The 15,974-nt window shown below is 35.0% G+C and overlaps 1 protein-coding gene across 1 annotated transcript in view; it reads left to right on the forward strand.

The window, feature by feature from the left end:
- Nucleotides 1-15,749, forward strand: part of LOC142354139 (angiotensin-converting enzyme-related protein-like) — a 48,419-nt gene extending 32,670 nt beyond the window's left edge. The window contains exons 8-11 of the mRNA XM_075406406.1: nt 10,150-10,418; nt 10,811-11,080; nt 14,640-14,745; nt 15,590-15,749. Coding sequence (XP_075262521.1) covers nt 10,150-10,418; nt 10,811-11,080; nt 14,640-14,745; nt 15,590-15,603 — 659 coding nt within the window. The 3' untranslated portion in view covers nt 15,604-15,749. The remainder of the gene's footprint in view (nt 1-10,149; nt 10,419-10,810; nt 11,081-14,639; nt 14,746-15,589) is intronic.
- Nucleotides 15,750-15,974: the final 225 nt, after the last annotated feature.

Below are 15,974 nucleotides of genomic sequence, written 5' to 3' on the forward strand. Positions count from 1 at the left end.
TAACGGATTTTTCTTCAAAATGAATTCTAATAGTCGGGTTTTGTAAAACTAATAACACATTTTAGACAAAAATTCAGATCTGAAGCAAGAGAGAAAAACTACTCGTAGATTCTTCACATTTTACCTTAAAAAGTTTTTTTGTGAGATTAAGTTTTTTTTGTGTGACATGCGTCTGTGCTCCAATTTTTGAAAAAGTCATAGAAACGATCTAAAATTTTTCTTTTCTGTTGCCACTAGAACTGACTGATACCATTTTTTGCAGCCAATTACAGAGTAGATTTGTCTGTAACAACTTTAGTTTTGTTTGAACTTTTTTCAATCTTAAACATTTGAAAAATCTATATTACTGTATAAAAGAAAGAATTCGTATTGTACGTTCAATCATAACGATCGAAACTGCTCAACCAATTTTTGATTCAATTGCCTAGCAAAATTGGAAAAGAAAGAACAAAAAACGGCTACGAGAAGAAGGTCAAATATAGGCAAAAATCAACATCTCAATATAAATTAGCAAAAATACGGTTTCAAAACGCTTAAGCTGTTCAAAACGGGAGTTTTATACTTTCAAGTTTATTGCCCATTCTTTATTTTATTTTATATTTTATTTTATTGCCCATTCTTCCAACGCAGGGGGGGGGGTAATAACGAATGTGATAATGAGGCAAAACACTAAAAATCTCAAGGATGGGCAGATGTGCAAAAATATGAAATTTTTATGAAAACTCATAGTATTCAAGCCTTAGTACCATGAATCAAAGTCGCTGTAAAGAACAAACTTCATTTGTCTGAAAAAATTATGCGACTTGTTTTAACCGAGACTCAGCTATAAACAAGTTCACATCAATGAGATAAAAACGGTTAATTCCAAATAATTTCTGATCAACCAGGTCGTTGATGGGACCAAAATTAACCTCGTTAATGCTTCTCGTCCCTTAAAACGACGTAATTGTGCGAAATAATAGCGAACTTGTTAAAATAAAAATGGTAAAAATGATAATTTTGACGAAACAGTCTGAACTTCGACAAAACCATTCCGCCAAATTTGAACCAAATAATTTTGCGACTTTCTTCTACTTTTATTGGTGAAACCAATAGCATTCATGTGAGAAATTTTCCTTATATTTCAGCAAATTTGACGAAAACGTGCGAAAGAAATACAGAAAATGTAATCAAAAACAACATAAGTCAGTTAAATGTTCACAATGCTTTAAACCCAGATAACTCCTCGAAAAAAATTCTAATTAATCTCCTTTAACTTTATTTTACGCTAAACGGGCTTTCTAATGATGCAACTCACAATTCTCAACGATGATTATATCGATAGGTCCAATTTGACTGATCAAAAAATCCAATTGGGCATATTTCCTCATCCCACTAGATGTGTTTCGGTCTATCATATTTAACTAATGTTTAGGGCCACACTGTCCCCGGTGAAAATTTCCTTCGCACTAGTGTGATTAGAAAAGACATAATCAGTGGGCGGTTTTAAAAGCAAAAAAATTAAAGCAAAACAAAACGTGCGTAATCTTCAAATAGATATACGCCCTCTAAATATCAACGAAAGCAAAACCAAATCATCTTTATAAATTTACGCAAACTTCAGAAAAATTATTGTAAATACCAACAAAATCTTCTTTTAATTTAACTGCAATTCCGTTTTCTTAATCAAAAACAACCTAACGTACAGGAAATTTATTGCTTGAGAAAATTTAGTTACGGCAAATATCTGAAGAAGGCCTATGAAAAATCACCAAATTTGATTGAAACAGATTAAACAGCACTGTGCTAGCTGGAATTTGAGTATACATTTAATGAACAAGTATAATTAAAGTAATATAAACTATACAACAAATGTTCACATTTTCAGCTATGTCAAATTTTGGACTAATATATACGGCTTTTTCGCAAAAACCCAGAAACTAAAAAAGTCAAGGTCAGTTTTTGTGAATCAATGAAAATACGAAAGATATACATTTTGAGTGAAAACGAGGGTTCTATCTCAAAAGGATGGAGGAGTATGGTTATCATTTAAGTACGATAAGCAATTTTAATAAATGGGGAAATTTTTTAAGTGTAAATAGTGTAAAATTTCAGAATTCTGGCTAAAGGGTAGTTGAGGTAGCTCTCTTTCTCGTTAACCGTCCAGACAAGGTTTCCATCTTTGATGTCAGCGCCTGATCAAGTTCTTCATTTTGCATTGCGTTGAAAAGATGGTAGAGGCTCGCTCATCCAACACTTCCAAATGATTTTCATTTTCTGGCTGATGTGTTGCAAAATTTTTCGGTATGAAGCTTTGTTATTGCTAAATAGAGAAATGGATATGACGAGTTTGCTCCTCCAACAAGGAAATGATTCGTTGTTATCCTATCCAAACCGTCAACATCGCTACTAACTGCTGTTAGAGGTTTAATGTTGAGCAATTTTTCCGCTACGCAAATTTCTGGTTGGATGTTTTTTCTCTTTCAAAGATTCTCTGCCCAAAAAACTGAAAACCGCTCTTTGGCTCGATATCACTAATGACTCCTTTACATCAGCAATATGTGGAGCTGCAGGGGGAGCTTATAGTCCATTGTATTCCGTTTTGTGCTAAATTGCTTCGCTTTTCAAAATGATTCAATTCTTTGAAGGCCGCTTTGAGTTCGCTCGCTATACCTACAAAAATACTTCCCTTGTCAGAAATTACAGATTTTAGTTTTTTTCTTCCCGTTATAAACCGATGAACTGCTTCAAAAAAAAAATTTTGTATCCAACGATTTAAAGATCTGAAACTAAGACAGGTGCGTAGACATGTCCAACTCTGCACTTTTCTTTTGAATAGTTTAATTGGAAAGTTTCCAAAGTAGTCTACTCCGTTGTTTGTAAATCACATTACCTTATTTTCTTTTCTGACGATTGGTAAATTTGGCATCACTGACATCAATTTTTTGCTTTCCTATAAATTACGGTATAGACATTGGTTTTTAAACAGTCTCAGCGTGTTTCTTAGACCAGTTACCCGAAGCTCTCTTTCAATTTCAGCTCTAATATGTCCAACACCTTGATGATTGTTGTGCTGATGCTGAAACCAGAGATTTAACTTCACTTCTGGATGAGTGTGCAGTAAGATTACAGGATGTTTTTCTCAGAAACCGAGGCCGGCTTCTTCAAGTGGACCATATTTGACTCTCTGCTTGTTCAAGCAAATCAGGGGTTATTTCATTATTCCCCTTTTACAGATTCAATGTTCTCGCATTTACATTTCTAAGCTTTCCGAAGTTACTGAATCGTTTCTAATCAATCAGAGCGTAATTGTTGTTTGAGTTACTGGCAAATACTTCTTTTTGATCGGGCACTACTTCTTCTTGCTCCCAATCTTCTTTTTCTTTTTTTGTTCGCTTTTCAGCCAATAGGGTCTGGTTATCCAAACATTTTGCATCAAATCGTTTATGACAAGACCTCTCGTTCGCAGATCAGCTGAAATGTCAGCTCCAGCTACATGTTTCCACTAATCAATTGTTGAACTGTCTGGATTTTCCGCTAGCCGAATAGCAACAACAGTGGGCTGTTCTTTGTCACTACTACGCAACCATCGTAAAACAGTAGTTGAATCGCTCCACAAATAGATTGACACAAACAAAACTTTTTGGTTCTTTCAAAAATAAATCTTTGATTCTGTTTGCTGTAACTGCTGCCATTAACTCCAGTTTTGATAAAGAATGTTGCTTCATTGAAGCCACCCTTGTTTCTCCAACAATAAAACTTAGTAGTCCGTCGCTGTTTGGTTCAGTGATTACAACGCATTTTTACTGCACAAAAAGGCATCTTCTGACGCGTGTCCAAAGGCGTGTAGTTCAACTCTGTCACAAGATATCTGATTGTATTGCTGGAACGGATAATTTTTCTGAGGTACTCCATTCTCGCACCAAGTTGTTAAACTCAGTGTTTATGTCTTCAGCTATAGGCGAGTCCTACTTTTGACCAAGTGTCTGTCAGATTCCGTTCGTTAACAACCTTCCTCGAATGACATATGGTACCATGCGTCCCAAAGTATCGAAAACTTGCAAAAATGTTGAAAAACTATGTCTGTGCGTCCGATTCATTTTCTGGAGAAAACCTTTGTCTTTCCGATCAGTTAACCGACCATGGCCTGCTATCCATTCACGTCCCAAAACCTTAGGGTTGTCTTTGTTTTCTATTGGTGTAATTTCATTGTTTCCAAAAGTTTCTTCTAAACTAAAATACAGTTTTGTGAGGTTGTAGCCTCCTTTTGGTAAGAATTGTTTCAGTTCATGGATTACTTCAGACGATTTTTCAGTTGTGTGAATTGAGAGAAACATATCGTCCACATAAGTGTTTTACATTTGTACTTGCAATGCAATACGATGTTTGGTTCTATATTGTTTTAGACACTGCTGCAGGGCATATTTAGCGCAAGTGGGAGACAACTTAGCTCGAAAAGTGTGCCTTTTGTACAGCTTACCGTCTTCATCTGTCCACAGAAACTTAAACTAGCGTTTTTTTGTTCAGGCAATTTATTTAGCAAAAAGAATTCTTCAATATTTTCAGCTAGAGCAACACAATTGTTTTGAACTCTAAAAAAGACTCCAACTAGATTTTGCAAAAGATTGGGACCTTTCATCAAAACGTTGTTCGAGCAGTATCCTCAAAATTTTTGCAGCATTGCAAACTTTTCTTGGTTTCTCTAGTTCTCTGGGGTTTGATGATGCAGATTTTAAACATCCTGATGTTAAAGATCACTTTTTTGAAGCAACGAGATATAAACTTTTCATAAATCTTTTTTTATTGAATCACTCTTTTTCATTTTTAATGACTCGTTTTCCGCTTATCATCTTTCGAGCAATCTTAGTTGTGCGAGGGCTGAAAAAATTTACAATCAAGTTTTGTGTTTTATGTTCAGTAAAAAGCATTTGAGCTTGGAACGTTCTGGTAGCTATACCCTTGTAGTACCTAGTTTTTCAAGACACTTTTTATGTGCGAGTGATCTCCTGTTTACTTGAAATGTTGTGCCGTAGGATTCGATTTCCCAAAACTTTTTTGTACAATTAGTGTTAGCTCATGATTCTTTTGGTTATCGCTCTGTACTCTCTGCTCTTTCACTATCTAACAGTGGACCACTTAGCGTCCAGCCTAATGAAACTATTACTGCTCATGGAGAAAAATTTCCATATTGTTGTACTCTAAAGGTCTTTTTGGGAGTAAGCGTCATGGCTAAGAACAACTTTTGCGTCTTTCCCGTAAGTTTTCTTCAGTCTTATGCCTAATAAATGAAGATAACCTTTACTTAGCTCGATTATATTGTAAACGCATGTTCTAACTACAAGGTAGTTATTAGCCACTTGCTATTGTTTTTTCTTGCCGCTGATTTCAACGTCCTGCCTGATCTTGACCGGTACTTTCAAACAATTGATTGATTTTGAACTGTAAAATCCAATTACTGACATCAAAGTTTTTTTCACCAAGGCCCAGAGATTGTGTCAATTCTTCGTCTACCCAAGATTGACAGGAGGCTGTTTCAAACTGCTTTTGTTTCGACAAAAGTTTTGTCTTAAGCGTGCTACTTGGAGGTGGCTTTTGTCTGAAAAAACTTTCACTTTTGTTATGTTGGTTCAGCTTGTTTGTTCTGGCGACTGGTCTAGCTCGTGTGTCACAGTTTGAATGTTGTTGTGTAACATGAAAATATTATTTCTTTCACAGCCGTCTATTCCTTATTTGAGCTTGGATGTGCAATCTCTGGCGCAATTAAGTTTCTCTTAAAGCATTTGAAGCAGAAGATAGCTCGTTTCACAGCTTCTGAACGTTCTGTGAGAGTTTGAATTTATCAAATATTTAAAGAGGATGGTCTCAGTCATCGAAAGTGCATCTCTGAAAACCTATCTCTACATCGTAAGTAAAAATGGAGCCTTTTAGTTTTCTTTATTTGATCAGCAATTTTGTCTTCCTTTATATGAACTCTCTCGAAAGTGCTTTTTTGCTGCGGCTTTCAATTGATCTTAAACCAAAGATTCTTCCTGTAGCAATTTGATCAATTCAACAAATTTGACAGTTTCAACCTATGCGACGCATTTTCAATGCGTGTGAACCATCTCCTTTTTATGTCCTTCGGTAGTTTATTACTTATCATGTCTAGAATATTTGATGAACACAAAACGCTGCTTTAACCGAAATGTTGCAGAACGTTTACCCAGTTTCCAACTGTGTCAATGAAGACAACAAAACTCCCACTACCGCATAGTAGGAATTGTGGATGATTTTGAATTGCGATCCTGTTATCAACTGAGGCTGACTGAATTTGCGCTGAAGTGTTTTCTAAGCCGTGTTTTATATAAAGCCAAAATAAACCATATAGCCAGCGCTCTTTTTGCAGGCCCAGTTAACAGCGTTTTCAAAGACAACATTTTATTGTCACCTGACATGGTACTACAATCAACTGGCAACAAAAACAGGCCTCTCAATTCTGGCCAATCGAGGGGACTGCCAATATTGACTTTTATTTTTTTAAAAATGCAGTCAACTGCAGAACTTACCGGTTACATATCATACTGAATAGAGCCGTGCTTCGAACTTTATTACGAAGTATCCGAAATCTAAGCTTACGATGTTGCCTTTGTTTTGAGTTCACCATTCCCGGAAGGTGTCTAACTGGCCACTGTCAAAGACACCATCTCTCAAAGAGTTGTTTTGAGACATCAGTGACCCAAACCAGCTATTAGTGTATTTCGGCTGAGATGAAGCTGCAAAACGTTTTTCATTTTGTTGATTGTCAAGCTGTGTTTGAATAAGCGTTAAGACTTCAGTTTATAATGCCTAAAATCGTTGCTGCCGCTAATACTGCCTGAAAAATTTCTCCTAGATGGTACAAGTGGTTTTTCCCAATTATCAGGATGACGTTCGTTGATGCCAATTTCAAGTTTCAGCCTTTCGAGTGTCTTCTGCTTCTCAAGTTGTCTCAATTGCTCTTCAGTCTCTATAGCTCGTCCTTACTGTTCAGTTTTCAACTTCTGCGTCTGATATTCAGGCCTCAGTTGAACTTGGCATTTTCTTTCAACTTGTGAAAACTTTTCGATTATGCCTTTGTGTCTCAGTTGCTTTGGTGATCTCCGTTGGCTCAATTTTTGGCCCTGTTTCCTCTTTATCTCCATATATCAATGAAATTTGTCAAAGTATTGCTTCTTTGACAAAACTTACTGACTTCGTCGTCTACGTTGACTTCTTCTTCTTCTTCTTCTTCTTCTTCTTCTGATCCCACAATGCCAAAAGTGTTTTTCATCGCGAAGACAAGTTTCATTGTTTCTCTTGAGATACGTGAGGAGACCCGTGTGTTGCAATGTTCTATCTCTTCAAGTATTCTGTGTCAAGGGCAAGATATTTATCAAGATTAGCTTTGCTGCTTGCTGGTCTGCTTAGTTTACAGGCAAATTGTCTTCTGAGTTCTGCTCTCCTCATTTGAAGAAAACTAGGTTTTTTCTTTTTTCTGTAGGCAACATGATAATGATATTCCTAATATTCCAACTTTTGACTTCAGTTGACCGATGTGACATACCACCAAGGCGGGCTCCAGAAGGACATTGTTACTTTTTTCAAAGAGTTTTTTGAGGTTGTCAAAGTCAGCGGACCAAATGTGTTGAACCATCTTAGGTCAATAATATTATGGTCAAATAAGTTTTAAGGCCGCCTTGTCCACGGCATAAACTTCTCTCGAATTAGAAAGAATAGAAAAGATTGTAATATGGGACGGTTAGTTCTTTTGTTCAATTTTCCAACACAAGATTTAAAGGCTTAAAATATAAAGCTAAACAAATCGTGCGAAATATTTAAATGAGTATATGCCCTCTAAAGATCAAAAAGAGCAAAACCAAACCATTTTTCATAAATTAACTATACGTTGCAGAGCTTATTTGGTAAAAATCAACAGAATCTTCTTTTAATTTAACAGCTTTTCCGTTTTCTTAGTCAAATGCAACTTTTCGTACAGGAAAAACTATCACCTTAAGAAAATTAAGAAAAGCAAATATATGAAGAAAGTGTAAAAAAAGAGCAAATACAATTAAAACCGATGGCATAGGACTCTGCTAGCTGGAATTTGAGCACAAAACTAATCAACAAAGACAATTAAAGTAATATGAAATAAATACCAAATTTTCTGAATTTCAGCTATGTTAAGGTGGAGACTAAAAAATACGTTTTTTGAAAATAACTTAAAATCTAAAATGAATATCAGAGCAAATTGTTTTGAATCAGTAGACATATGAAAGATTGTGGATGATAAAGAGGGTTCTATCTCAAAAGAGTGAAGTAGGGATATCTATTAAGTCCTATATCTAAAGGCAATCTTAATACATGAAAAAACTTTCAAGTTTTTATTAGCTCCCCTTCTAATAATTCAAATTTAGGCAAACTTGTTCGTGAAAAGCCCTGGTATTCAATGCAGGTAATGGTAAAAATGAACCAAATCAAACATGTAGTTTGTGAAATAATGAGGTTTCATTTTCAGAGGTTTTTGCAATTAAAAGCGTGCGACCTTCTTGTTGACGTATTGTGAGTTTTTTGGTTGAAAAAGCAAGTAATACAGAAAAAATACAGCAAAAATTTTAAAATAATTGTCAGAATTTTCTAGTTTTTTCTATTTTGAATTATGGGAGAGTTACTACAGTAATTTTGAACGATTGTTCTACTGAATTTATTTTTGTATTACTTTTTTTTCTGGAATTCAAACATGGTTTGTTCTGAAGGGTAATGAGAATTCAAAAGTGTCAATAAAAAGGTTGACCGATTTCAAAACAACAAATTATTTAAAACTAAATATTGTAGTTGATCATAGAAGATGGATTTTGAAAAGAAGATGTTTTTGGAGGAACTTGAAAAGTGCCAACGCAGGTCGAAGTGAGCTCTGATCTGACTATCTTCGAGCGCGAACACGTTCTCGGTGTGCTCGAATTACATGGTCTGGAAAAGGCTTCGAGCGCACTTTCGTCTGGACAATGGTCTGGAATTTACCTGATCAAAGATCACTTCGGCCTGGGATGGTTTGATCAGAGGTAGATTTAAGCGCACACTAGTCTGATCAGAGGTCGATTCGAGCGCACACTCTACTGACTAAAAGCCAAACCATTGAATTTTATTTTCAAGTTTTTTGTCTCTTTTTTGCTGATATTTGTTGTCTCTGATAAGAGTCAACAATAAAGCAGCATTCTGATCAGCACTGCATCTAAAACTCTGATGCGTTGATCAGAACCAATGGGCCAACTGATAGCAACTGCCGGTCCCCTCAGGGAAAAATTTTGGATCAAAGTAGATCAAGAGGTTTTTATGCAAAGCTGTCTAAGTTCATTTTTTCAGTTAAAAACGTAAATTAGTGGCACACTCAATTAATTTTTTGGCACTTATTTTATTTTTATTTTCGTTTGCAGTACATTTAGAATTGGCTTTTCGTTATTGGAATATAAGATTTTGAACGCACTTTAGTCTAGACAGAGGCAACTTCGAGCGCACTTTTGTCTGATCAAAGGTAATTTTGAGCGAACTTTTGACTTATCAGAGGCTATTTCGATGACTACTCTGATCAAGGGATGACTTTTGAGAGCATAATGGTCTGATCAGAGAAGATTTTCGAGCGCACTTTAAGTACACACGGAGCATCGAGCGCACGACAGTCAAATTAGAAGATACTTCAGTCTGGGACGGTCTGATCAGAAGCCATTTCGGTCTGGACCTCAACCTGGGAGCTTTTGGTTTCTAGCCAAAGAAAATTTCATCGTGAAAAAAACGGTTTCTTAAAAAGTTGTCAATTTTTTTTCTTATTATTGCAATAGTTATCGATTCGGAATTAATATTAAAAATATTTCGGCAATTGAAACTTTTATAGAAAGTGAGTTTTTTCGCCGGATTCATAAATGAGGGCTGCGGGTACTTTGTGCCTAAAAACTGACTTATTTTCACTGATTCTCAGATTTATATGTGTATCAATCATCATTACAATCCGAAGGTAACATTAACACATACCGCGGCCAGTGAACTTACGACAAAATTTACTTCGCATTTCACTGAAACCTCAACCCGGGAGGTTTTAAACGGATCTTAACAGAGTGTTTTTTCTGAAACTGACATTAAAACAACGATGCTCTAACTTTCTTTTGAATGCATTGTCATTAGGAGGTAGTCCAGGCTTCCACGAAGCAATTGGCAACACAATACAACTTCTGACATCTGGACTAAACCACCTTATTGGTGAAGGTCTTGTGGACGAACCAGCAGATCGCCATCAGTTATTAATCAACCAGCTGATGTCACTGGCGTTGATAGATATCCCAATTAGCTTGTTCAGTTATACAATTGACAAATGGATTTTCGATTTTTACACTGGAAAAATCAGTGATGACGAGCTGAACAAACACTGGTGGGACTTGAGGCAGAATTATCAGGTCTCAAACTTATTATCAGATTTCATTCTTTAGAGTTAATTTAGTTTAAGTGGTGGTTTAATGAATGAATGAAAAAAAGATGCACCCTATCCCGCATCCCCTCATTTTCATGAGTCTAGAGCATATAAAGGTATACCCCACCCCATCAATGCTATTATGGGGGGGGGGGTGCTTTCTTCATTTCATCCAGGAGCTGACATCGTCAAGTCCACTTTAGGCACGTCCTAGCCAAGAGCTGCCATACTTTTAAGACTTTCCCAGTACGGAGAAAGAAATGTAGACTTAAAATAAACTTACCCAGTACTGATATATACTTTCAGTTGGGCACGAGATACCTTTTTACAAATTACATAATTATACAAATTACGCAGAAATTACGTAACTTTTTGCAGGGAATTTCGACTCCATACGGTGAGATACGAGGCGAAGAGTATTTCGACGTGATTGCCAAATTCCACGTGGCTGCATCAGTTCCACTCCTTACTCGCTATGTCATAGCCAGAGTTCACCAGTTCCAGTTCCTGGAGGCCATTTGTAAGGATTCCGGACAAGAATACCATCACCTTCTGAACTGTAGCATTGACGGAAGACCAGAAGCTACTCTGAAGTTCCGAGAAATGCTGAGCAAAGGAAAATCTGTCAATTGGAAAATATTACTAAAGGTAAAGTTATTAGGTTCTGACAATACCATAATGTTAATAGCCTCTACATTCAACTGAAAAATCGGATCTACTCTGTTTCCCCCAGTGTTTTTACGCCCCAGTTACGAATTATATATGGTTATATAGCACGTTACTATATAAAAAATAGCACTTGTACCTGGGGGTGTAAAAGATATAAGCCCACTATTTTTTTGGGGGGGGGGGGGGCAAAATAGAATAGATCCGAAAAGTCTAATAATTGGGTGCTCTTTAATTTCGAAAAAAAATCAAAATTTGTGTGGCATTAGCGGTTTTTTATTCCGCCTCAATTAGCATTACTGCTATATTGCTGGAGCGTTTACAGTAGCTCAATGAAGAGCAATGTGAATCTTCTTTATTTCCAGCTGAAACAGGCGTTATGCTTCTCGAAGAGTCGCAATAGAGTGGTAACCTTTTTAACTCAAATGAAGTTGGAGTGAATTTGAAACTGGAAATGCACGCAAAACGTTAAAGAAGACTGTTTTAGATCCCAAATCGTTTAGGTTGTTTGCAATTGGGAGCTTTCAAGTATAGATTTGGGATATTGGAAAAAATTGTGGAAAATTTTGGTTTCCAAATTTTTTGGCGTCTTTGTTTTTTGTTCCATACTAAATCAATTTCTTTTAGTACTTAGAGAGTCGCTTAATCAAACACAGCATTCTAATTAATCTTGGAAATTTGTAGACGTTTTTTTGTATAGAAAATTAATTAAATTTTGTTATTATTTGACCTGTTTTCGAATATTCTGCATTATTTTTTTCGTTTCTGTTTTTTCGGAATGTTTTATTGGTTTCAATTATTTATCGACGATTTAATTCGAACTATTTTATGAGTTGTGTTACTAGAGGGGACATTTTGAAATTGGACAGTTTTCACTGAAATAGTTGATACTTTTGGGTTTTTTTCCTAATTTCATTTCTTCTCTTTCTGGGATTTTTTCTTTTAAGTGGGTGGCATTGGTTGACACTATTATAAAAGATGTGTTATTACAAAACTTTCCAGAGCAAATTTTCGGATCTAACACCTTGCAGAAATTTTTGTTCAAAACAGATTTTAAATTCAATCAGGTTCTGAATTTGTTTTGTTCTTTGTTGCTATTACTTTCCTCACCGGTTTTATGGGTAAAAATGGTTCATTTTTTCTCTTATAGGCATCACAGCATTGATTCAGACAAAAATGTATAACATGATCTGTTGAGAAACCGTTCATAAATTTTTCATCATAATATGATTTTTTTGTTTTTCCACAGTTTATCTCTATAAAGTTTATAAGTAAAAATAAAAATAGCATCCGTTTTGTTTATTAAATAATACTTTGCCGAGAACTTAAATGAAGTTTTGTTTAGAGTCAGTCTACTCTTGAGCCTTCTGACTATTTGTTTTCCTATTGTTGTTACAAAATTTTTAACAGTTTTGGTCTTTTGTTTTTTTGATCTTGTTCTCTCTGTTGAATCAAATTTGTGTGTCTTAAATTTTTGACATGTATATTTGACAATAAGAAGTGAGTTACGAGGAATCCGTCGGGAAAAATTTCCTCAAAAATGATAGCTAATTTTTCTTTTATTTCAATGTTGTTGAATCTTAAATGTTAAAAAGAATTTTTTTTCTTAACGATTTATTTTCGTTCTTGGATTATTATGATAGAAAAAATTACTTTGAAACCAATAAAAGTTCCACGTTTTTTTGGTAAGTATTGGTTCAAATTCTGAAAAAATTATTTTCTTTTGGCTTATTTGTTTTGCGTTGATTTAAAAACGTTTCGTAGTTTTTCAGTCGTTCTGATTTGAGTAGCTAAAACCGGCTGAATTTGTGAAATCGCCAAGGTACTGAATTTGTGAAATCGCCAAGGTAAAAAAGGACAAACTGCAAAAACTGAGGAAAAATCAAGACTTAGCTCATTGAACTTATCAGATGATAGAGTAGTGTTGACTAGTAGCTGTATGCAGCTTTTTTTCCTTTTAAGTCAGAGTCCAGATTGTTATATGGAAATTCTTTGATTGAATGTTTGATATATTATTGGAAGGTAAAAGCATCGCCAGAATTTTTCTATGTAGTTTACTGTTTTTGTATAATGAAAAGTTTTTGTAATTACAAAAAAAGTTCTTTTTTCCAATTTCTCAAAGTTCAAAATGGATCAATTGATCAATTTTAGATCAAGGGATCAATACGTACCGTCTTCGAGAGAGAGAGAGAGGATGAAAGACCAAAAGTTTATTGAAAACAAAATAGATAAAGATGTTGCGACAAGATATAGAAGACATTACTGAACAATTTTGTATCAAATTTTCTGAAAAAAATAACAAAAAAAATTAAAGTAGATCTGTGATTTTGACATTCATATAAATTTTTCCATTATTTTATAAAATTGGGAAAAGTATTCAAGTACAGAGTTTCTTTTCAATTTTAAGGCTGGAAAAACCAAAATAATGAAAGTAGAATACTTTAAGACATTGCTTTTTGTCAAAAAATCAACTTCATTTAATTTTATTTTTTGACTCAAATTTTTATCTTTATGAAGCTGCTTGATACATAGAAATACTGTATCACAAAAACCTCTGATCAAATTATTCCTAGAACAAAAAGGCCGCTGATCAGAGCATTTTATACTATAGGCATTTGCGATGCCTAAAAATATTAGAAGTTCTCCAGAAAAATGTGTATACGTTTTTGCACTTGGTGTAACCTCTGATTGGACCATCTTCGGATAGGGGAAATAACTCCGTGTTTGACCTGGAGAAATCGAATTTTCCGCTCAATGTTTTTTCAAAAACAGAAAAATTTAATGGTCTTAAGGAGTTGTTTAAAGTGAACCAAATCTATATCCTAGACTACCAGCAGTATGAAGATTGTAAGTCAAAAGGAATGGTCTTCCTAACGTTTGTTGAAAAAAAAAGCACGTCTTTCGGAAATATCCACTTTTCCGTTTAATTTCTTTTTTAAAAATAGAGAAATTTTATAGGTTCAATGAATTCTACATTGATTTTTAGGAAGTAAAGCAATTTTTAATAAAATTTTCAAAAAAACATGCAACTCAGGGCTCTGTGATAGGGCTTTGGTAAAAAGTATAATCAGAGCAGTATGCCAAGCCTTCGGGCTCTTATCAGATCTTTCTGAAACTATAGTCCAGACTTTTATGCGCTCCTTCCAAAATTTTGCGCCAAGTTTGATTAGGATTTTTACCAGACCATCCTTTTTGGTCAGACCGTGCCAAACCCAAGAGGTCTCTGGTAAGACCTTTTGCGGCCAATCGTTAAGAATATCATTAAACCATCACTTTTCATGGCAGTTTTTTTTGGGTTTCACTGTACCCCAAGTGTTCTGATCAGAGTTCGGTTGGGTCTGGCGCCTCAACCTAGATATCACACTTGACGTTTATCCGAATGACTTCTGAAAACTTATGCTTTATCATACCAGAGTGTATCATAATCTTGAACAATTTGGAAAAATAAATCTCTGAGTTAGACTTCTGTGATGATAAATTTTTACTAAATCAATGTGATGAACAAAAACTTTTCTTCCGAAAAAAGGTATGTTTTGTTCAGGATTTTACTGGTGATGATACTGTAAACACGAGGGCATCTCTTGAGTTCTATAAACCGCTGGAGGATTGGTTGGACGAATTCATTTGTATCAAAGAAGTACCAGTAGGTTGGTCTCGAACTGAAGGATAAAATTTTCAAAAGAAGTCAAAGCATTCTGGGAGGCGGGAAGCATGTGCTTTAATTATGATAAAATAATTAGAACTTGAGAACAATATCTTTTCAATGCAAATTTTACATATTTAATAAAAGCCAAGGAAAACAAAATTTTAATTGAAAAAAAAAGTTTGTGACACTGGCAAAGTTGAAAAAAATTAGTCAGCTCAATCGACCGCCAACCTATGATATTTACAGATCCTATTATTTTTTAAAAATAGAGAAATTTTATCGGTTCAATGAATTCTACATTGATTTTCATGAAGTAAAGCAATTTTTAATAAAATTTTCAAAAAAAACAAGCAACTCAGGGCTCTGTGATAGGGCTTTGGTAAAAAGTATAATCAGAGCAGTATGCCAAGACTTCGGGCTCTTATCAGATCTTCCTGCAACTATAGTCCAGACTTTTGTGCGCTCATTTCAAAATTTTGCGCCAAGTTACTTTTTGGTCAGACCGTGCCAAACCCAACAGGTCTCTGGTAAGACTTTCGTGCGACCACTTGTTAAGATTATCATTAAACCATCACTTTTCATTGTACTTTTATATTGTGTTGCACTGTACACCAAGTGTTCTGATCAGAGGTCGCTTGGGTCTGGCCCCTCAACCTGGATATCATACCTGACGTTTATCCGGAGGACTTCTGAAAAATTACGCCTCATCATGCCAGAGTGTTTTCATAATCCTGAATAATTTGGTAAAATAAAACTCTGAGTTGGACTTCTGTGAAGATAACTTATTTACTAAATCAATGTGATGAACAAAAACTTTTCTTCCAAAAAAGGTATGTTTTGTTCAGGATTTTACTGGTGATGACACTGTAAACACGAGGGCATCTCTTGAGTTCTATAAACCGCTGGAGAATTGGTTGGACGAATTCATTTTGATCAAAGAAGTACCAGTAGGCTGGCCTCGAACTGAATGATAAAAAAAGTTTCAAAAGAAGTGAAAGCATTTTGGGAGGCGGGAAGAGTGTGTTTCAATTGTGATACAATAATTATAACTTGAGAACAATATCTTTTCAATGCAAATTTTACATATTGAATAAAAACCAAGGGAAATAAAATTTTGATTGAAAAAAAGGGTTGCGACACTGGCAAAGTTGAAAAAAATTTAGTCAAATCAATTGACCGCCAACCTATGATATTTACAGATCCTATTATAATTGAGGCAATTGTTTTAAT

This window comes from Convolutriloba macropyga, chromosome 15 (assembly GCF_964194025.1).
Source record: "Convolutriloba macropyga chromosome 15, txConMacr16.3, whole genome shotgun sequence".
Lineage (NCBI taxonomy): Eukaryota > Metazoa > Xenacoelomorpha > Acoela > Convolutidae > Convolutriloba > Convolutriloba macropyga.